Genomic DNA, 24219 nt, shown 5'->3' on the forward strand with positions numbered 1-24219 from the left:
GTCAGGAGACATATGTGAGGGAGTTCTGGAAAGTCTAATCAGGCCTAACTCATGGGCACTTTGAATGGCATGCTGAGAGATCTCACTCATATGAGGAATCTAATGAACAAAATAAACTGATGAACAAAATAGACCCAGAGACATAGAAACATGGAACAGACTGATAAATCTCAGAGGGAAGGGAGGGAGTGGGGAGGTGGGGGTAGGGTGAAATTAACCAAAGAACTTGTATGCATATATGCATAACCCATGGACATAGACAATAGTGTGGTGAAGGCCTGGGAAGGGGGCAGGGGTTGGCTGGAGGAGGTCAAGGGGGGGAAAAAGGGGGACTTCTGTAATACTTTCAACAATAAAGATAAATTTTTTAAAAAATAGTGGACATTATTCTCTAGGCAACTGGGAATGAAGGTATTTGAGCAGAAAAATTATATATTTTATCCTTCATTTTGGGAAGTATACGGAAGCATGAAGGCAGAATGGTAAAGACAGGAGTTGATGCAGGGAGATTCATTGGAAGGCTGTCTGCGTTGTCTTGGAGAGACACAATGGTACCTGGACTAGGGTAGTGGAAGTGGGGCCAGAGAGGATGGTGAAGAGGAGAGACATTTCAGAGGTGGATTCAACAGTATTTGATGCAGCCATGTGCAGTGTAAAGTATAGCCCAGCCAGTCACAGGAAACCCAACTGGTCTCTCCTGCCAGTCTGCCCAAGTTCTGAAGTCAGACTCCAACACACCTGTAATGCCTGAGTGAGTTGAGAAGGCTCTGTGGAAAACATCAAAACCATCCTGGCCCATGGACGTGGGGACCAAGTAGTCCTCGAAGGAAGGCACCACACTGCAGGAGCTGCTGGGTGGCATAGTCCTCTGGGAGTCAGGGTAGTGTGGGGGGCAGAATGTCTGCAGCTGCCCATAAAATCCTGAAATGCAAGCACAGCATTAAGCTACTGTCAGGCCCAACTTCCAAAGATCATTCCAACCCAGCTAGACCCTCACTCAGCCTAGATTCATATGACAAAATGCTTTTAACTTTTAAGCTCACCTGTAAAACTTTCTAAGTAAGCATCTGGAATGTACCCTTTGGACAGAAGCTCTTCCACCTTCAGGGGCTATCAAAGTTTGTTGGCTTATGAATTTTTTATTGCTGCTCTGGTACCTGAAACTAGAAGGCATCTTACTTTCTCTAAACTATCCAAAGAGTCCTGGACCCTGACGGCCTTACCTTCAGAGGACATTCCTTCCCAGGCTAGAGTTTGAGCACATCTTCCTAACCTTCCTTTATCCTATACTCTGATTTTCACAGTAAAAATCTGAAGAATTTTTTTTTAAAAGGCAACAGAGATCTAGTCATTCACTTGTCCTTGTAACAGATAAATTCATACATGTTTATATCGTCCTCATTATTTTGAATAGCTACATGGCATTCCACAGTTAGATAACTGCAATTTACTCAGCTATTATTGTTGTTGATCTTTGCAACAAATGGGAAAACTGAACAAATAGTATAATGAAGAAATGTGTGGAAATATTTCTTAACATTTTAAAATAATCATCAACATTTTGCTAATCATGTTTCACTTCTCTCAATTTTTTTGGTCACTTAATGGAGTTTTCCTTGGGATCCTATGTGGTCCTTTTCTATAATCTTCCACACCTTCCTTTTCCTTTTTCCTCTTTGCCTCCTTTTAGGCTAATGGATTACTTTCTTGGATTACAGTATGCTTTAAAAAATAATTAATGAAATCATCATTCGATACTTTACTGAAGGGAGAGTTGCAGTTCTGTTATAAACTCCATGTCATTGTCTCCTTAAAAGTAAAATGTGAATGTCACTGTCTATGTCAGTGGGCTATTGTGAAAATTAAGCAAGTCATTAGATAAGGAAGCCCATCTATAACATTTAACAGTGCTTTATAAATGTCAGTTATTATTAATACCATTACTCTGTTTTTGGTGGGAAAAAATGAGGGATTAGTAGAGGAAGTGCCTCAGGGTTCCTACCACAAACATTAAATGATAGAGAACACAGAACTAACCCTAACCTTAACCCTAACCCTAACCCTAACCCTAACCCTAACCCTAACCCATGGACTTTGGGCCCAAGCCCTGTGTGCCTTCCTTTATTAGAACTGCCTCTTCTTAGGATGGAAAGACTTTATGTTTGGTTAAAGAAAACTGAGCTCCTATCATCAAGTAGGGGAGGTGCTATTTGGGTTCTTTTTGGCTCTCTTTAAATATAACCAGGGCGCACTGACATATCCAGCCTATTATGCTCACAACTCTTCTCATTTCTGATTGTTCATACTACCCTTGGCTGGGAGGCCTGTTCTATGGTTACTAGGAGCATTACCAAAGAATATGAGCTGAACTGCTCGTAAGACATAGGCTGGCCCTCTAGGAGCTTATGATCCAAGACACAGGGATAGAGCAGTTTTATGCACATTGTACACTCACAGAAGAAAACAAAATACTAGTAATAATATCCTTTATAAGCAGACAATTGTATACTTTATATAGAATCAAGAAAAAATCCACATAAGGTCTGGGGTAACATTAAATGTATGTCAGCAGTATAGACTAGGAAAATACCCAAAGAAATTCCATGTCAGGACAGGAGAAGAATGGAAAATTATTGGCTCTTCTCTTTTTTTATTTATTTTTTTTCTTTATTGATTAAGTTATTACATATATGTTCTTATCCCCACATTGCCCCCCCACTCCCATGATCAGATAGTCAAACCTCAGAGGGAAGGTAGGGGAGGGTAGGTGTAAGGGGGAGAGATAAACCAAAGGACTTGTATGCATGCATATAAGCCTAACCAATGGACACAGACAACAGGGGTGTGGGTGAGGGCATGAGGCTCTTCTCTTTTTGATATTCAAAGGTTTCCATTTGCTTTCAACAGACAGACACAGGCAAACCACCTGAACAGACCTCTCAAATACCCATATAATTGGATCAGCCAACATGGACAAACTGTCAGTCCTCTAGCCATCAAAGAAATAAAAATCAAGGCAATGATGAAATACTATATTCCACCTATCACATTAGTAAAGATTCCTAAATATTCTCTGTGCCAGAGTGAGACTGGTGAAGAAGTCACTTCTGCATAGTGTTGCAGACATGGCAAAAGAGTATAAACCTTTGGAAAACAATTTGACAACCTGTATCAAGAGCCTAAAAAGTGTTCATACTCTTGGATATGACAATTTTACTTCTGAGAATGTATCCTAAAAGTATAGTCCAAAGGAGAAAAGAAATTCTGCACAGATGGTCATCACAGTGCTAGTTGTCATTATAGAAAATAAGAGAATGGTTAAGCAAATAGTGGTACATCTACATGATGGGCATATTAAGTAGCCATTAAAATAATAGTTATAAGGAAATTTTAATAATGTGAAAAGACTATTATAAGGTTCAGCTGGGAAAAAAGCCAAGATACAAAGTTGAATGGAGAGACTAGGCTCCATGATGTGGAAGTCTATGTATAGGATAGACTACAAGGCAGCATATGTATAGTTGTCCTTTTATTTTCTTTATATTTTTCTGAATTTTAATAGTGATGAAAAGCAAGTACTTTGGAGCCAGATTTCCTGGGTTCAAATCCTAGCTCAATTGCTTACTAATTGTATAGGCTTGGTGAAGTAGCCTGTCAGTGTTTTAGTTTTCCAATTTGAAAAATGGAAATAAACATAGTATCTACACCTCACTGAATGATTATGAAAATTAAATGAATATTTACATATTATATAACAACCTAATATTATAATTAATTACATGATTGATATTTATGTAATATATATTTAATAACACAATTTATGCAATGTATGTTTACTAAATAAGGAAAATAAAAATGTAAAATTATTCCACAATAATATAGTTCTTAAAAATAAAAAAAAGTGTTGAGAAATAAAGTTTTAAAAAGGCAATAACTCCTCCAGCAATAACAAAATGTAAGAATGAGCACAGCAGTGAGGATTTAGCTCATGTACAGTTCCCAGGCAGAATTCTCCGGACCATTCTTAGCCCTCTGAGGACTTGAGCCATATACCTCATGCTGAAGTTGGTTCCCAGATCCTGCACTAGTTGACACACATCCTGATTTCTTCACTTACCAAGTGTGGGCTCAAAACAGCAACAAGTCTAAATGGTCTGAAAAACCTGGGATGTGCAGCTTTGTGGTCTGGGAGTTCCTTAAACTGACCATGACTTTGGGTGCCTGGTGGCCAAGCACATGCAATCATGGCATGCCCATCAGGAGGAAAACATGACCAGGAACCACCATGGTTGGTTTCTTAGTATGTCATATCTCCTCATTGAGCAAAATAGATAGTATTTGCTATTTATCCCTATGCTTGCTCTGCTTAAATTCGTCACCCATAAATTCCCTGATAGCATTCCTTAGTGTAATATTACTCTTCCAAGAAGAGATGACATTTTTTCACTGAACTCCCTCATTTCCCCAAATTGGGAAATAATTCATTCAGGTGGGTCAGGTCATGATAGAGACTTTCACCTGTCTTCTGTGAAAACCAATTCATCCTCTCTTGCCAGTCTTCTCTCATGCCTCTATGAAACAGCAGAAATGGCATATGGCTTCAATCTAATTGGAGGGTTCTGATGTGTAAGAGTATAAAAGGTTTGGGATACAGTGAAATATGCCTGACAAAGTTAAATAGTAAGCCCAACATTCTGGGCTCCGCTTCCTAGTTTCCCCTGTCCATCTGGACCTGAGTGAGAGGGCAGAGTGGACTGTAATTCCTGCATGTGGGTGTCTTGGCTGACACGAGAAATATTCAAAACCAGAATGGCCCCACAAGCATGTTGTATCACTCTCACAGCCAACTCAGGGAAAGAAAATCCTCTTTTATTAAATCCCTCCCTCCAAGAAGCCAGTTACTACAGATGCCAAAAACACTGGTGTGGATGACTGTGGTCACTCAAATCAAAGAGCTTTAACATATCCTCTCCCCAGTGCTATTTCCATAAAACTAATGAAATTTTTAAAAATTCTATTAGGGTCTTGCCACACACACAAACTGAGAAAAAAATCCTAACTCTTTTTTTTTTTTTTTTATGAATGGCTCCTGTATTCCAGCTGTTGGATTTCACATAGTACACTTGGAAGAAACACTACCTCTCGGACCCAAAGCAAAATGAGGAAAGATGTTAACACATTCTCTGAGCATAAAACCTAAGAGCAATGGCAAGGTCAGCCAATCTGTCAGTCAGTAGGTCAATTGTAGTTATCAAATGCTGATCAAGGTACTGTTGGACAGACCAATGAAACTTGTCTTTGTGGATGGGTAATGCAGGTGGAGTGAGAAAACACACATTTATGATAGCGTTAAGAATGCACCTATGCATCTATGTTGGTATTAAATGTTAGGTGTCCTATTTAGTTATAAAAACCACCCCTCCCCCATTTCAGAAGGTATGTTACCTCCAAGAATGGAGGGGATGGGATGGTGTGGGGGTGAGGAGGAATGTGCACATAAACTGATTTTACCCAAGCTGCAGCTCCTAAGGGTCAAGGGGAATCATTCCTCCTCTTGTAAATTTTGGGAAGTGTGTTTTCCTTCTAAAAACTAACCTGTTTCTCTAACAATAAAAATATTTGGAATTAATTGTACCAACCAGAAAATGTAGAATAGTATAAACAAATATAGGAAAAATTATCTTTATTTTTACAATTCAGATATAGCCAGATATATACACACAAAACTGGAATATTATACATATTGTTTTGTATACTGTTTTGTCCCCTAATGTTATCTGTGAGCTTCACATATTATTAAATTTCATTCTTAAAATCCCTTCCTCCTTGTCACTGGTCATTGATGATAGATTAGATCAGGAGTTCATGGTCATTCCTTCTGCTAATGATGATAGAGCAGCCCCATGAATCTGGGTGTGGATTTCCTTCGCAAAGTGGAAGTGGGAAAATTTACAGGAGAAATGAATGTGTTACTAACTATGATAACAGAAGGGAATTCTCCAGGTAGCATTGTCCAATAGAACTTTCTGTGATGATGAAAATGATCTATCTATCTCATTGTCCAATACAGTAGCTGCATGTGGTTACCTAGCACTGGAGACATGGCTAGCGGGACTGAGGAACTGACTTTTACATTTTATTTAATTTTAATTAATTCAAATTTAAATAGCCACATGTGGTTCTTGGCTACTGTACTGGACAGCACAGCAAAGATTTAGGGCAATCTTTATTCCCAGGGTTAGCAGACTTTGTTTCAGGAATGTTTCTGATTAAATTCCTGAAGGAAGAATGCATGACCCACCAAGGGTTAAAATGAAAACCATGTAATGATTCTTAGACTCCTGGCCTTAAAGAGAGGAAGTATATTAGACTCTTTATTATATTGGTCTTTTCCTTACAAGTTTAGCACTCCAATCTTTGGTAAGTACTACAGTAAAGATATATCAATAAGTAAATAATGGTCACCCAACTCTCAACCCCTCAATAGGGCTGATGAACATTGTTTAAGCTAAACTCCCAGGGCATTTCAGCTCTCCTGGAGAAACCACTTTTGCTTCTGGAAATAGGAGAAGCAGAAGGGAAGGTGTCACCCACATCCCTGCAGATTGGGAGCTAGGTCACCACACCCACTGCTATGAGGAGTGCATGAGCTGTGATGTTCAAAACAGAGGTTCTACCCAACTGCATACTCACATGGATGGAGTGAAATACCGTCAGCCTGGACCTTGTCAAGTGCTATGTTAGGAGCTGTGTTCTCAGTGGGTTTGTTTATGTAGCAGATGGCTTTGAAAAACAAAATAATTTTTTCCTTTATGGTGTGGCTGGGAAACACCACCAAATTCTGAGTACCAGAACAGTGCTGGATGGACAACATCCAGAATCGAGGCTGATCCTTTCCTGAGGTAGACATTGCCCGGACCATAATGACCACATATAGATGCAGAAAGCCCATGTGTGGAACATCAGGAAGGTTGCCCCTAGCTACTTCCCCAACTAGACCGTAGCCCAATCAGGCCTGACAAGATCCCTTGTGAAGGTTCTCAGAAACAATGCTAAGAGCACTCACTTCCCAAGACGCCTTGATATCTTCGGATGGAAAATCCCTCAACCCCTGTGGAATCAGAGTGCATTGTTTCTGGGTTCCGGCCAAGCACTGTAATGTTCAGCCCAAATCTCAGGAGTCACCATTCCCTTGATCTTTCAGAAGAAACACTGACTAAGGTGTGTGCCTGACTTTGCTGTTGTTATTTTTAGAACATGGGGTATTCACAGTATCTACTTCATGGTGTAACTGTGAAGACTAAAGAGGATTATAAGAGACTAGAGGCCCGGCACACAAAATTCGTGCATAAGTAGGGCCCCTAGGCCTGGCCAGCGATCAGGGCCAATCAGGGCCTTTTGGCGGCTGGCCAGGGCCTCCCTTTCCTGGTTGCTGGCCAGGGGCTCCCTTCATTCTGCACTACCCCCTGGAGGTCAGCGCACATCATAGCAAGCGATCAAACTCCCAGTCTCCCAGTGGAACTCCCAAGAGGACACTTTGCATATTAGCCTTTTATATATATAGATGATGCATGTAAATGCCCAGCATGAGCCTGGCACAGAGTTAGCACTTTGTAAATGATACTCTTCACTTTTCTTTTCCCCTATTCTTCTAATAACACAAGCATTCCAATGTTTATGCTTTCATTCACTCAACAACAGTTTACTAAGCATTTACTCAAGTGCTGGAGACACAATGATGAATAAAACATGATACATGTCTTCTTGAAGTGTATGTTTTAGGTGAGAAAGAAAGATAAGTATATAAATGAGAAACCAAATAACAATTTCATACTGTATATGACAATAAAAAGGAAATTTTCTTTAAGGAATCTATACAGATGCAACTTTTTTCTTTCCAGAATATATTCAAGGTAGGAAGAGGGGAAAAAAACAATGAAACAGAAACAAGTTTGGGTGTTCTGAAAACTTTTTAAGAAGTGTTGGCCATGGCTCCTTTTGTCTGGCCCTGCCCCATGATAGCAGGGATAATTAGGAGGCCACCTCACAGTTCTGCTGAGGACCAGCCTTGGCTGAGGGGTGCACACCTAGTTTGTGCCTGGGTAGCAGAGACCAGTGGCAGAGGCAGAGCTGACAGAGCCTAAGCTTCTTGGTAGTACACTTGTTTGCTAGCCAAGTGGAAGGAAGAATGTATATTTACAAGCTTCATGACTATTTTTCAGCAGAGACTATAATTTTGTCAGTTACTTTGGAAAGTGTAGAGTTTTGGGCCTCAGCCACATGACGGCTGCATGTGCAGGGGCATGGATAAGCCCAAGGGATGAACAGAAGGACTCAAATCAGAGAGCTCCGGGGATTGGGATTTATAGAAAAAGACATGTGAACCTACTTCCCTTGACTCACAAATTTCTTCTTCTCCTACCCTCTGGCTCTTTGTGATTCCCCGTACTCTCTTTGAGCCAGCCCCTCTGAATACCTTCTGAAAGCCACGACATAAACCAATGAGATGAAAGAGAACAACACAGGTAAATCTGTTGGTAAACCTCCTAAAGGCCCCAACAATAGGGTCTCTGGGGTTACATCTTTTTAGCCTGATTAACTGCATTCAAATATACTCAGAGAAAGTCCCTGGAATCACACACTTCCTACTCACATGGTACCTTAGTATTAGAAAACACTTAAGATTCCTTCTTAGGTAGCCATCTGACATTCCTGTCTTTTATGTAGGTGACTAACATAAATGTTTTCTTTTTATAGACAAAGAGATGGAAGCAGAGGGAACTTTTGAATCCCTTGCCATTATAGCCAATACTTTGTTTATATAATACCATGCAAATAAGAGAAAAGTAGAAAATTCATACAACCATTTTAATACTTACAAACATCTAGAATTTGAAATGACTCATGGATCTAGTGTTTATCTTAAAACAAATGGCAGAACTAGAACAGTCATCATTTAACATCCGAATGAGTGCAGACCTCTCTCAGTTGCAGTCCCCTTGCTCTAGCATTTTAAAAGAATGTATTTGTTAGTGTTATTATACCAATCATTAAGAAAATTCTATCAGAAGGAAAAAAACTAATACTAATATGCTCTGAGAAGGGACTGTATTTTACATAGAAAATCATCCTTACACCAGTTTTTGAGATAAGTAGTATTGTCCCCAATTTATATACAAAGAAACAAAAAGTTAAAATAACTTCCCCAAACCCTCACAGCTACCAAGTTTCAGAACTAGGAGCCAAACCCTGGTCTGTTTAGTGACATAGTTCACATAGATGATTAGGGCTTAATAAGCTCATGGACCAAATCAACATAAACAAAATCTTGCCATTTCTGTTGAGGTCCCTCACTGCCAAATCACAGGCCAGATTCATAAAGGACAAACATTTTCCTTAGGGAAGAAAGCACTGAATTAATTAGTACAACTGATGAAATCACCTAATCACTGAAAAATTCTAAAAACCCTCAAGAATAGAAACAGGGACATTTCAGAATTTTTTTTGTGTGCCAATTTTCTGATTTCATTACTATTTTATTTCTATCCATTGCATGAATAACTTGAATCTAGGTTTGAATCCTGGGTGATTCACTGACCAACTGTGTGTCACTGAACATATTATTTTCCTTCTTGAGACTCATTTTCTTTTAAAATATCCATTTCATAGGGTGTGAAAAACATCATGAGTGTTTATAAAAGCATCTAGTGCATTCCCTGGTATGTAGTAGGTCCTCAATAAATGGCAATAATCATTTTTACCATGAAAAGCTTGGAAGTATTTATAGATTCTGTATAGTGCACAAGCCATTCTTTTTTATTTTTTTTATTTTACTTTAGTGAGAGAGGGAGAGAGAGAGAGAAACATTGATGTGAGAGAGAAACATCAATCAATCTGTTACCTCTTGTATGCTCCTGACCAGGATCGAACTACAATCTAGGTATGTGCCTGGACCAGGAATCAAACCCACAACCTTCAGTGCACAGGACCATGCTCCAACCAACTGAGACACACTGGTCAGGGCATAAGCCATTCTTAAGCAATTTCTCTCTCATAATCCACCACCCTTAAATATAAAATGATGTGTGAAATTGCCACAATTTGTCTTGGTTCCTGGTCTTGGCCATAAACATCATCCAGGTCTTATCTAGCTAGAACTCCTCTCTGCTTCCTCCCTATTAGTAATGGAGAAACTGTCTCCTCATTTTAATACAGAGTCTATAAATGGGGAAGCTGCAGGAACAGCTCACAGACTGTGTAAAGAAGACAGATTTTTCTTTGGGCTCAGAATTGAACCAGCTTGCAAAGCACTAGAGCTATTTACAACTGACATTTAAGCAGCTACTGTACTGAGGAAGAGGAAAATAATGGAAATAATAATCCTTAAAATTCCACTTGGGCGCATTCCTACTGAAGGCACCTCATGATAGTGGCTCAGAAGCTGACCCCTGGAACAAGTGCCTGGTCCCCTTGTCCTCAGATGGGCTGCAGCATGAGGACTTCCAGTTAGAAAAGTCCACTTGCTTCCAAGAAGCGAGGCCATTTTCACCTAGAGCTTCTGCTGCCAGCCCACAGGCCACACGGAGATGCATTCTGAATACCCTGGGTGCTCTCCTTCTCTTGTGCCCCCACATGTACACTGTGAGCCACATTCTCACCCTGGGAGCTATACACTCATTTCCAGGGTGTGGGGTACTGAAAGGGGGACAGGGTCTGCTATGGATGTCTGTACAGGTTTGAGTAAAGAGATGGGAGTAGGCAGAGCGTGTTTAGAAATGGAGCATAAGGAAATGGGAAAAGGCTGCATGAGAAGAAAGGCATGTATAAAATACTCTTAGTTAAGAGATGTAATTGATTTTCATTTAAATATCTCCAACCCACAGAAAACTCTAATGCGTGGTGGCCTATGGCTTCCAAATTCTCAAAATGATAAGCTGCCAAAGTAAACTAATTGCAATGTGTCTCAGTAATTGTCATGTGTGGGTATATACAGTTATAGTAAAATGGTTCAGTGAATCCTGAGAGCGATAATGCACATTTTGAGATTACATAAAATAGAGATTCTCAAAACCAAGAGATGCATGTTTTACAAGGTATTCCTTATATGAAAGATTGAAAGGCTCTAAGGACACCTTCAGATGATTTTTAATCATCGAAAAGTTTTCTAAATAAAATCCTGATAGAAAAAAAAACAGAAAAACTTTTATTTCATTTGAAATGGGGGAGAAGAGCTCTTCCGATGGGCATCTCTTCCCCATGGGCTGGTCCCCAGCCCTTTCTGGGTCTCTTGGAGATAAAGTTTTAATAAAGTGATCATAAATTATACTCTCAACAGGTATGGATCAAGATGATTTCCCTTCCTAACACAGTGCCTTTCTCTCACAAGTTAAGTTCTAGGTCAAGGTGAAATTATGGGGCCTTACTGGAGTGACTTAGAAGTATTGGTCTTACTTTGACCCCATGCTGATCTTGTGGCCTAGACTTCTGTTGTCTAGCTGTAACCAAATTCCCACATTATATCCGCTGCACGGTGACTTCTTGCTTCTCTGAATCCAAGTCTATGGTTATACAATCTTCCAGTACTCTAATCTCTCAAAGAGTGGGCCCCAATAGCTTGATTACTTCTCCCACTGAACCTCTGCCTCATAGTTAAGTCCCTGTTATATACTGTCATGCCTTTCTAAAATCAACAGTCTAGAATATTATACTGAGATAAAACTGGGTTTGAAGTAAAAGAGTACAGAAATCTATATAAGTGGATTTGAGGTACCAGAGTGGACATTGCACTGGTGTAACCTAAAGAATGTCACTGGATCCCAGGATCCCTGTCACCTCCTTTCATCTGGCTTCCAGGAAACTTGCCAACTTTTTTTAAATCTTGTTAGGCCTTGTGGACACTGACTACTAATATGGACAATCCAATTTATGACCTTCTGTTTCTGCTCCAACCCTCCAGCTAGGCGGACTTCTTCCCACTGCCACTGGAGGGTCATGTTCTGGTGGTTGTGATTGGACTACAGGGTCTTTCCTTTCCTTTCTTGCTTACTCTTATTCCATTGCACACCAAACTCTTGATTTTTTAAGTTTATATTATGCATCTCAAAAATGTGGTAATGTGCTGCAGGAAATAAACAGATCAAATGATTCCCTGCCCACATATGGAACAAGAGGAATACTCTCTCACTGTTCAGTTCAAAGGCTTGGCTTGGCAAGAATCACCCCTTATATATAAGCTCAGAACAGGCAGGGACTTTTATCTGTACCCTCTACTGGTGTAGAGTTAGCATCCAATTGGAGCTGAACATGGAGTATGAAAAAATGAATGACATGCACAGCTAGATGCTTTGGTGACAATAGTGATGGTGAGGGAGCCACAGCTGAGCTCAGAGATTCTGATCTATGAACCTTATACACAACAGTCCATCAGAGTTTCAGAAAAGTAAAGTGACTTCCCTTTCTATCACTGACTTTTTTTTTTAATGGAAGAAGAATCAAAGATGATGAAAACATGATTGGGCCTGTCCAGTTGACCTGGAGGGTTTTGCTGCTCCAAGTCACCCTTTTCTGCTCAATGCTAGTGAGGTCACTGAGGAAAAAGAGTGCGCAGGAGAATTAAGCAACTCATCTCATCCACAGAACACCTTGTATTCTTTTAGGAAACCATCCCAAGGTCAGGGAACTTAACTACTCTGAGTCTCATCTCTAAATAGAGGCAGAAATATATTTCCTTCTTTCTTCACAAAGTTATAATAAGGATTCAGGTATTTATCCAAAAAATATTTTACTATGAAGTTTTTTTTATAGTTAACCAAGAACTGATGAAAATTTTGTCCTTAAGAGTAAATGATAAAACATATCTCATAATAAAAATGTAGGTATTATTAGTGGTATTGATTAAAACACTGCATTAACATAGATCCACAATGCAAAAGACCTTGGGTAACTGCTTGACTAATTCAGGTCCTATGAATCATTATTCAGATCCCATTATTTTGTCATAATGATGAGGAAATTTAAGAACTTGAAGGAAAGGTTTTTACTTTGGGATGTGATATGAGATTGGGTTTGGTGTTGAAATGAGGGAAGGGTGGGGTTGGTTGTTACACTCAAATGATCTAGAAAAATGCCTGAAGTTTTCACCTCAATAGACTTGTGTCTTATAAGGTCTGGGTCTCAAAGACCTGGGAGAAGAATGAAATGGAAAGTTTAGTCAGAACAATCTGATTAGAGAAGGAAAACTCCTGTGTCATCAGAGAGAGCACTCACAATTGTAAGGAAACCAACTAGAAATTCTAAGAAACTGGGATTGTTTAGCAACATAGTCCAAGTCCAGATGATCTGAATGGGCACAGATCAAACCAGGTCTAGTGTTTACTGTTGTTCTATTTTGTTAACACAGTGGCCTTGTAACCAGAACCAGTAACCTAGATGTTCCTGATGTGTGGGGTATTTTTCCCTTTATTTTAGGAAACTCCACCCATAGCTAGTCACATTTTTTTCTTCTAAACCATCAACTGCTTATTGTATTTATAAGGAAAGTTCCAGCTAAAAATACAATAATTACAGACTGCCATTAATATGTTCATCCTTGAAGAGTACAATGGGACAGTCACTAAAATAAAATTTTAAGAAATATTTAACTTGATTTTAAGAGCTACATTCACTAGAGGCTAAACTTAATAAGTTTCAGATATCACAGAGAACATTTGCTTCTGGCAGAAACATCATTACTTCCCCCAAAAGAATGAAAAAGCACTAAATCCGTAATAATGTTCATTAAACATTCTGTTTTTAAGTAAACTGACAGAGAAGTCACAATAGTCAATGAAAGAGAAATTTTCTGGATATCTTCCTTCTCTTCAATAAGTTTTTTATTTCCAATTAAGAAAACATTCACAAGTCGCACATGACACAACTTGACTGGCCGGGTGAAAGAACAGGTAAACTACTTAATCAATAATATAAATACCTAAGTAATAGTTCCTGTTACTTAATCCCTTTTATGACTAAACTACCTTTAGTGCTCTTAATAAAAATATGAAAAGATTCTCAATCATGTTATTAACCAAAGGAAAAATAAAAACAACTTTGCTGTACAAATTGGCAGGAATTAAAATGATGACAATATCCAATGTGGGGAAATGGGAACTCCAATGCTCTGTTGGTAAGAGTCTGAACTGGTATTGCCTTTGGGAAGGAATATATGCCAGTACCTATCCAACTTTAAAATGTGCATACCTATTGTCTGGCTGGTGTGGCTCAGTGGTTGAGCATTGACCTATGACCCAGGAGGTCACGGTTCAATTCCTGGTCAGGGCACATGCTCGGGTTGCGGGCTTGATCCCCAGTGTGGGGTGTGCAGGAGGCAGCTGATCAATGATTCTCTTTCATCACTGATGTTTCTACCTCTCTCCCCCTCTCCCTTCCTCTCTGAAATCAATAAAAAAATATTTTTTAAATGTGCATACCTATTAATTGAGCAGTATCTTTTTCAGAAATATTTCCTAGAGAAAGTAGGCAAAGCATATATATGTGTGAGAGTACTTGTGTGAAAACACATACACACATACATCCTATATAATGAAAGCCTAATACTCTAAGTGTCCAACCATACCACTGTTCGACCAGTCGCTATGACGTGTACTGACCACCAGAGGGCAGACACTCAGACTGATAGAGTAGCTTGCTGCTAGGGTCTGGATTGGGCGAGACAGGCCGGACATATCCTGGAGCCTTCCCATGTTCCCTCCCCACCCGGCCAACCTCCCTGGGCCGCTCCCTGGTTGGCCTGATCGGGACTGGGTGAGATGGGCCGGACACACCCTGGACAAATCTGTGCACCAGGCTGATTTGGGCCGGAACCCCACAGGGCAGGCCGAGGGACCCCACCGGCGCATGAATCCATGCACCAGGCCTCTAGTACATATATAAGGACATTTAACATAGCATTGTTAGTAAAAGCAAAAAATAAAGATATACATGTCCATCAATGTGGAAATGATTACGTTCCTATAAGTACTATACAATTTTTTTTAAAAGGAGTTGATCTATATACATTGACCTATAAAGCAAAAGCATGTATCTTATTAAGTTAAAAAAATGTAAGTCATAAAATACAGAACGTGAGGCCATTTTTATAGCAGGGCATGTAGGTATGTACATATATACATACAAGTATATGTAAGGACATACACACACACATTTCATTTCTGTAAGCATTTGAAGAGATCTGCAAAAGTACTCACTATCTTAATAACCATTACCTTTGGGCAGTGAAATTGAGGTGAGCATAAGGCTGGGAGGTAACTTAAACTCTTTATATTCAAGTACCCTAAGCATTTAAAAACAAACAGAAAAAATATTTAATTTAAAAAGTAAAAAATAAATTTTAAACTGTACGTAAGGGTGGTGCTGAGAGCATGGTAACCCTGGCCAGCTCCCCCGATGCTTGTGCTTCAGTAAACATAGCACATGAGAGGATGAACACACACACACCCACTGGGGACTCCCACTGGGGACTCCCACAGGGGGCAGTTAGAGAGTGGGCACTGCCTCCCCTAAAGCAACAGTGGCAGCACAGCCACTGGCAAAGAGCACAGATTCTGTTGCCAGGTGGCCTGGGTACAGTTTCCAGCTCTATCATTTCAAGATGAAGAAATTTGGGGCACGTTGCTTAATGTTTTAGTGTTTCAGATTCCTCATCTGTAAAATGGGAGTAAATAATGCCTTCTTTATAATGCTGTTGTGAGGATTAATGAGAAATCCCATGATAAGCATTCACCTCACTTGCTGACACAGACAAAAAAACAACAACACAAAGACTTTCAGCAATTTGTGTGCCAAGACACGAGATCAAGCAGTTGGTGGGAAATTGTGAATCATAGTACTTGTATTGCTAGCAACATTTAGTCCTGTAAGAAACCCCATCTTTAATGGTTCCACACTTAACCTCAAAAATAATTCCCAAGTAACAAAAAAACTTCCACAGGACTGTGTCTACAGGCACAATCATGGAGGAGAATGAGTGTGGGCTTTGGGGTCAGCCGGTGCTCATAAAGCCAGCTCTGATACTCACTAGGTATGCGACTTGGGTTTACTGATACTTTTATTAATGTTTTTGCAAGGGTTAAACAACATAAGTGGTTGTAGGCAGAACATACAGTATCTGGTACACAGTAGAAAAATAACAACACTAAATAGCTGTAGTGAACTTAGCATCTACGTGGACCAGGCACTTTTCCTCATTCTCATACCAACTCTGAAGGAGAAGCACTACTACCCTTATTAGATTCAGGAAACTCAGGACATTGCATGACTTGCTCATGGGACTCCAGGCATATGTGCCTGACCCCAGAGTCTTCTTTATTTTGTACAGCTCGCTGTTTGTCTTCCTGCATCACCTTGGGCAAGTCACAATTTCCTCTTCTGGGAACAGCCTCTTCTGAGATAATAGGACCAATGTGAGAGTACATCAGCTAGTGGCTGGGAAAGCTCTGAAAACTTCAAAGTGCTTTTGGGAACAGGGGAATGCCTTAAAATGCCTCTTACGCAGAGCTGCCACTGCACAGAGCTTCACTACCAGACATTCAAAGCTAGGTGTATTTCATGTATCCCCTTAAAATGCAAATACTCATCAGAAGGTGTCCTACAGAATCATTAGATCATCCTATTTCCTCTAGAGAGAAGTCTCAAGTAGTTTGTAAAAACTGGACATCTAAAGTGAAGGGTTAGAAATTGGAGGAAGTGCCCAGAAAAGAGGGGCCATGGAAATCTGGTTATAGGTCGTAGCTTTGCCGACGGCTGGCTCCACCAGTCCGACTAAGAAGCCATGAGGGAAAATGGCTCTTTTCCTCCTCCCCTTCTTTCTATTCATTCATGTGTGTTCAATAAACATTTATTAAGCACTTACTATGTGCAAAGCATTAAAGGAGGACCCAGTCCCTGCCCTGAGGAAATGTATAATTTAGTTATGGTCGGTTGAGTCAATCATCTTTAATAACCTTACTGATACATGGGTTTAATCTCTGTGTGTGTGTGTGCTTGCGTGTACAAATGCTTAACTATATATGTAGATTATTCACAGTTCAGTCATTCCAAAATCAATCACTGAATCAGCCTTCCTGGTTATGACCATCTTATGCCTCTCCCACAACACCCAGCTTGTTGAGATGCTGACTGGAACCAGCACACATACCTAAATTTAACTTTTGCTTTGCTATAAGTAGCAAACTGTCAGAATTTTTCAAGTACTAGTTCTATAAAGCTGTTCTTGGGGTAATTTTTTAGTAATTAAGTGTACAAGAGTAATTAAGAATTTCTCTGGATTTAATCATCAATCCTTACTACTATATAAGCATTAATAACACCGTGGCTGATACCAAAAATCATTCCTGACTATGACTGCTGATGATAACATTGGAATCACATGAAGCACATTCATTGGCTCATTCCTCTTATGAATATGTCACAACTTTCTCAGTGGAGAATATTACACTGTGGATTTACAATCAATCTCATTTGTTTTCCTGAGTTTCGAGGGGAAGTTGTGGCACATGCTTCAGTTGTAAGCAATGCCATTTCTAGGCTTACTACTTCACCATTTCTCAACCTCACATATGCAGATATGACTAAGTTTCCTGTGAAGGGAGAGTATGTTTATTGTCTCTACAATTTGCCTTTAAAAAATAACCTTTCCACAGTTAACACTATAAACTCCCAGAAATGAGATCAGCTGTGGCTATGACCCATAGGGCTCTTTCTGGAAAGTACCATTGCACAATCACTGTAAGCAAACAGCCCACAACCCAGGAAGAAGTTACACTTGTACCTGCCACCCCCTTCCACTTAAGTATCAATGCTCAGAGATTTCTTCAGCCTGAAAGGTGGTTTGGCTGGTGGGTAGGACAAACCATTTACATGGTTTGTTCTTAGAGGCCTGTTGGTGGCTGGAAACCTTTTGTTTCCAGATGCAGTTAATTTGAACTTGGCTGACAGGCTTACTGAGCTCCACACCGAAGTGGGAAAATGCCACCATTGTCTGGGAGTGAACTGGCCTGCTTCTTTGGGGCCTGCAGGCAGGGCATGCTTTAAATCACGAGACAGACAGCTCATGAACCACAGGAGCCAGGACCAACAGAGAAGGCTCCCGCTTCCCACTGCTGCTGCCTTGATATCAAATGGCCCAGGCTGGGGAGGCAGCCTCATGGTGTTTTCCTAATGAAATCTAATGACTGGACCATGGATGATGGAAATCTTTATGTTGGCAGCCTGCAAGTCCAGAGGGGTGAAAACAAGAGTAGGCAATGCAAAGTATAAAAACCTAAGAGAATGGGGTCTAAGGATATAAAATGGGGCAGAACCCTCAGAAAGATACCTCTAAGCTTTACCACTGATTTCTAAGAGGTAATCAGTGTGAATGGATGCATGAGATGGTTCCATTTTACAGATTAGAAAACCATCCCAGAGAACATCTGGCAGACCCTGCAGTGTGCCTATCCAGTAAACATTATGAACAGAACCTCAATTTTGTTAAGCATGGCAAATGCACTAAAACATCTCTCTTCTCAGATTCCCTTGCCTATGAGGGTAGCCATGGGACCGAGCTCAGAGTACACTTGTCCTTCACTCTTCTCCCCCGTTTCTGCCTGAAACTGGGACAAGATATGTAGAGTATCAGCATCCCTACTGTGAAAGGGAGATGGAAGCCACTGTTAGGGATGGCAGAGCAGAAAGTTGGGAGGAGGCTGGCACACTGCTGGCTTTGTGGGCCTGCTTCTCCACCCTGCACTGTTTACTGTTAGATATCTTCCATGCTGCTATACCGGGGTAAACAAATCCCGAAGTCTTGTGCTCTGTACAAATGCATATCCTATATAATAAAAGGCTAATATCCTATATAATAAACAGCTAATATGCAAATTGTTCCCTCGACCAGGAGTTCAGCCAGAGGGCGGGGCCGGCCAGCCAACTTCCCATGGCCCCTCCCCCTAAATCTGTCCCACCCCCAGGCGCCCCCCTCATCAGGAGAGGGGCAAGCCAGCCAACTGCCCAAATCCCCTCCCCACGGCTAGCTGCAGCCCCTCCTCCTGGCCGGTCCACCCGATAGCCCTGATTGGGGCAACCCAGCTGACCACCTGTGCACGAATTCGTGCACTGGGCCTCTAGTTACAAATAACAGGCTCTTTTGGAAAACTAGGATTGGGTCAGACCACTCAAAATCTTTAAAATCTTCTAACTTATAGCAGTGACAAAATAATCAAGAGAGAATTTGGGCAGCCAATTCTGTGGGGCTAGAAGCAACTCAGTGGTTATTAAAAATGCACAGAAATGCCAACTGGAAATGCTGGCAGTAACTGAGACAACAGGTGAGAGACCAGCACTTAGGAAGGACTGTGATCTGCCACTGGCTGAGGGCTGTGCAAGGCCAGGTGTGCAACTCTCTGAGGAGAGAGCCCCTGGGGTCATGCCCTTCGAATTTTATTAAAAGAGAGCTGACAGGGCTCCTGCCTATGCAGCAGCTAGGCTGAGGGCTTTTCATTTTCTTCTCTTGCTATTCCGGCTTGTCTTGCATAGGAAAGAATGCGTGCACAAACATAATTCTACATCATTCTGACATCATTTATTTCTCTATTTACCAGTTGTATCTGAGTGAGCTGAACTATTGTTTGGGTGTTCTATACATGCAGTCCAATAAAATCTCAACAGTCAAGATGTAATGTTCCCACCTCTTCCATTCTATTCCCCCCTCGCTGACTCTCCTAAAATACCAGGCTAGCTTCTTCACTCAGTAGCATTACACTTAGCATGGCCCCAAATCCCTCTATGAGCTGGCCTTGCTGGTTCCCCAGCCTCCTGCCCCGCTGCTCCACAGCTTAACCTGTGCATTCCAGGCAGACACAAACTTCCCTTGGCTCTTCTCTTTAGGCATGCACAATGCTGTCATTTGTGTCCTTGCCTGTGCACTTTGCTACCCCCTGCCTGGAATGCCTCTCTACACTTGGCCTACCCAATGAACTATTTATCTTTGGAACCCTATTCAAGAGAACCCTTCTCTGGTACCTTCCTCTGATACCTTCTGTTACTGCATGTATCACAGTGCACTGATTAAATGACATTCATGTTTGCTTGGCACAAAGTGGGTGACCAATACACACTTGCTGAATTGAACTTGGCCTCTCCTTGATGAGTCCAGAAGCAGGAAGGTTGTGAAAATGCTGCTCTAGACATTCCCATGGCATTCTCACAGCCTGGAGTGAATAGGGCACTTACAAAGAAATTATCCATTAGCACCACAACAAAATGTACAAATATCAACTCTCAGGCAACTAATCCCAGCAAGATTCTAAAGCTTGCCCAGACAAGAGAACAGTCCTAAAGAGAAAGAAAAGGCTGAAGAACAAGCTTACATGATTGGAAAGAGTTGTTCTTGTGTTTACATCTAAAATAAAAGACTAAGATGTACCAAGAAGTTGCCTTGGAGATACTACCCAAACAGAGACCCATGGATGCTATCAACAGGCAAACATCAAAAACAGTGACACCTTATCCACCTTGCTAATGAAAGCAGTATGTATGAATAAAGTGGATGCACAACCTATAAAGGCCCTGGTCCTGGGTCACTCACGAGGTGAGAAAACTTGAAAAAGTGGTGCTATTAATATTTTCAAATTATGCCTTTTACAAAACATGTCTCAATAAAAATATACATTGAACACACAACATCTAAGCTCTGTATAAATGAGTCTGGCATGAAGAAAACTCAATGGACCTCATTCTCTTATTTATCTGTAAGAACAAAGGCCCTCTGAGTTCTCACCTTTCATGGATCTATGTAATGCAACAGCATCTACATACAGGGATATTTCCCCATGGAAAGATATAAATATACATGCATTTTTTTTCTTTTGACTTAGAAACACATAGATTAAGAACATGGCTTGAAAATGTGGACCTCTTATTAAAGATGCCTGTGTTTTGCCCAGGCAGCAGTGCCTAGACATTTCATACTTTTATATATCAGTTCCCATCTCTAAAAATACAGTGATGACATTTTTCTCTTACCTCTACCTACTGCATTTTTCTCTGAGTACAGAGAGGATGGGGGTGATGATGCTCATTAAAGCCATAAACTTCGTAAGAGAGATAATAAAAACTCACTATAGCTATCATGTTACCAACCCTGGCACTGCTCGGGGCTTTAAAAATCTAGTTATATTAGGGGCTGAAGTTCCCTGTTACTAAGATTCTGTATAATGCTAGCCAGCCCACTAGTCCAACCAAAGCTGAAAGGCATGGCCAACAAAGGCAACTCATTTAGAAGTCTCTCTTCTCCTCTTATTCGTAGCACTGATTCACCCAGTTGAAAACTATTTGATCAATTTGGTCTTTACCCTGAGGAGGAGTTGATAAGAAATACCTGTGCCTAGGAAGTTCCAGAAAAACATTTCCAGAAAAATACTTTAAGGAGGAAGTACATGTGCATCTGGATCCTTATCCCTTAAATTCCTAGCAGTGGCCCAGGAGATAATGGATACTCGCTTTGCAAACTCAGCCACTTGCTGGTTTTCTGAGAGGAAGTCAAGATTTCCCAATTTGTATAACTATATTCTGATCTTTTCTATAAAGGCTTGTCATATGTGTTTCTTTTTAGGGCTTCTGTGAGCAGTTTCTCATTGGCCATGGGAATTTAACAATGAAAAAGTTAAAGTTAAAAAACATTCAAGTTGACAACTAAATAGAGAAATGTGGGGGAAGAGCCTTTTACCAAGCTGCAGGGCAAAGTAATAAGTTAGATCCATTCTCTATGTCCCCTTGTTTCATTATTCATTTGTGTTATTCACTTATTCGGTAAATATTTACGAAATGCCTACTTTGCAACAAGCATTATGCTTGCCCCATGGCTACAAAATTATCCCTATGCTCAAAGAGTCTAATAAAGAAAATAAGAGATTAAAGGAAGAAGATTAAATTTCTTTTCTTGTGTAATCCTCATAACAACTGATAAGAGAAGGTAGATAAGGCTCTTCTCATCTAATGAATGTAAACTGAGGCTCAATAATTTGTCCAGAGTCACACAGTTGAGTAGGCTGGTATTTGCATTCAAATTGGTTTAATCCCCAAATCCCTTTTAAAATTTCTGTAGAAAGCAATAATAATAATAATAATAATAATAATAATAATAATACAAAAAAAATTACAACAACAACAACAAAAAAACCAGAGAGGGAAAAAAATCACCTATTATCCTACCATTGTGATAAAAAGAACTGTTAATGTTTTGGAGAATTTCCTTCCAATTTTTCTTCTACACATAGGTTAAATTTTGAATTTTTAAAATGTGCTTCACAGTTGTAATCAAAGTGTGTTTTGCTGCACGTCACTGGAACCCTGACACCATTGACTGTGAAAGGCTCCATAATTCTACATAGCACAAGAAAGAAAAATCATTGCCTACTATATTATGCCACATGACTGAAATCTGTTCAGATTTCATTGATATTAAAGTGAAGGTAAAAATTGTCTTAGGAAAAATGACCTATTCTGTATCCCACAAAGCCCATACTCATGCTATCCACCTCCAGCCTGCAGGTGAGGTTGGCTTCACAGCACAGGGGACCTGGATCTCCCCTATTAGACAAGCTCCCCATCTGGGCTGGGAGGCCACTCCAAAAAGGAAGGAGAGTGCTCCGTATTTCTCACACACATTGCTTTGCACCTAGTAGGCACTCAAGGAATATTTCTTGCCTGGACGGTGTGGCTCAATCTCCAGTAGGGGGTGTGCAGGAGGCAGCTGATCAATGATTCTCTCTCATCATTAATGTTTCTATCTCGTCTCTCCCTCTCCCGTCCTCTCTGAAATCAATAAAAAAAAAATGTATTTTTTTAAAAAGAAATATTTCTTGTTGAATAAATACATAACTAAAGTTTCAGAAGAACTTTACCAACAGAAGAAGGAAAAAAATACCACAGGCCCAAAGAATGATGGAAGCCCAAGTTTTGTTGGTGAATAGTGGATTTGTGTGACTATACTCGGAGAGAGGGGAGAAGAAATGGATGGAGTGCTGAGCCAGAGGCAGTGACCCTGGGCTTTTCAAGCTCATTCCCTCCATACAGCCTGCCACTGTCTCTACATTGACTCCTCTGCAGCTGTCCCTTCCCTTACATAGAAGTTCTTGCCCAACCCTAGCTCCTTAGTGCTGCTTTATTCTGCTATCTTGGGAAATCACTCACACTTAATCACACTCAATTTGAATATTGCTTTAGGTTTGCTTAGGGACACCACCCATTAATTTCAAATAATAACTCATATGAAGCAAATTCAGAAATCAGCAAGAGATAGATGAAGAAGACCTTATTTTTTAGAAGCTAAAACACTCAGTCTAAATGGACAGTATCTCTTCTGCTTATATAAGAAGGTCCGAATGTCCACAGGAAGTAAAAAACTATGTATAGTGTGAGTTTATATGATTTAGTAATTCACATTTCTATGGATATTCACTTAAGATATCTGCTTGAGTCAGTAAAATGGGTTTAAACAGAGAAAAGAAATTCAGGGAGACTTAGTTCTCATGTATGTTTTGAGTTAAACATAAGACCTGCCCATTTTGTAAACCATCGTGATTTCTCTTGCCTTCCTTCCCTCCTCTTCTTCCTTCATCCACTTATCAAGTATCTGTGTGTGTTTATGACATGTACTAAGTTCTCTAAGAGAAATAACAATGGGCCAGAAAATTCTGACCTCAGAAGGAAGTTTCCACAGTAATAGTGAAGACATCTTTTACTCACAGAGAAGTAAATCACAAGGGAGAGAGAGAGACTAAGTACTGTTTGAGATACAGGTGATATGTAAACAGGGTTTAGAACCAGGAGACATGAAGTTCAGCTAGGAGATCAGGGAAGGCTTCAGAGAGGAGGTGTCATTTCACCTGGGTCCTGCAGGATGGAGAGGATCTAGACATATGGGAATGGGGCAAAGACTTGTGCATGGGCAAAAGGACTCCATTTTAAATGACTGTTTATTGTTTAGAAAAAAAGATGTCATTGTTAAGGCCTATCCATGAGGTGTTAAAGTGCTGGGTCCATAAATGGACCATCACCTTGGGCTGACCACTCTGGGTGTCGTAAGTCATACCTTCTTAGGGCCAAAGCCAAGAAAATCCTATAAGATTTCAAGCTGATTAAGTGTGAAATTTTAGAGGGCATTCCTAAAAGCCAAAGCCT

General features: G+C 40.3%; 1 protein-coding gene across 2 annotated transcripts in view; it reads right to left on the reverse strand.

The window, feature by feature from the left end:
* The window catches only part of GLIS3 (GLIS family zinc finger 3), a 451227-nt gene that overhangs the window by 4888 nt on the left and 422120 nt on the right, over nt 1–24219 (reverse strand). For both annotated transcript variants that reach the window (XM_036331014.1, XM_036331015.1), the window contains one exon: nt 739–921. In XM_036331014.1, coding sequence (XP_036186907.1) covers nt 739–921 — 183 coding nt within the window. The remainder of the gene's footprint in view (nt 1–738; nt 922–24219) is intronic.

The sequence above is a fragment of the Myotis myotis genome, unplaced genomic scaffold (genome assembly GCF_014108235.1).
Source record: "Myotis myotis isolate mMyoMyo1 unplaced genomic scaffold, mMyoMyo1.p scaffold_m19_p_12, whole genome shotgun sequence".
NCBI lineage: Eukaryota > Metazoa > Chordata > Mammalia > Chiroptera > Vespertilionidae > Myotis > Myotis myotis.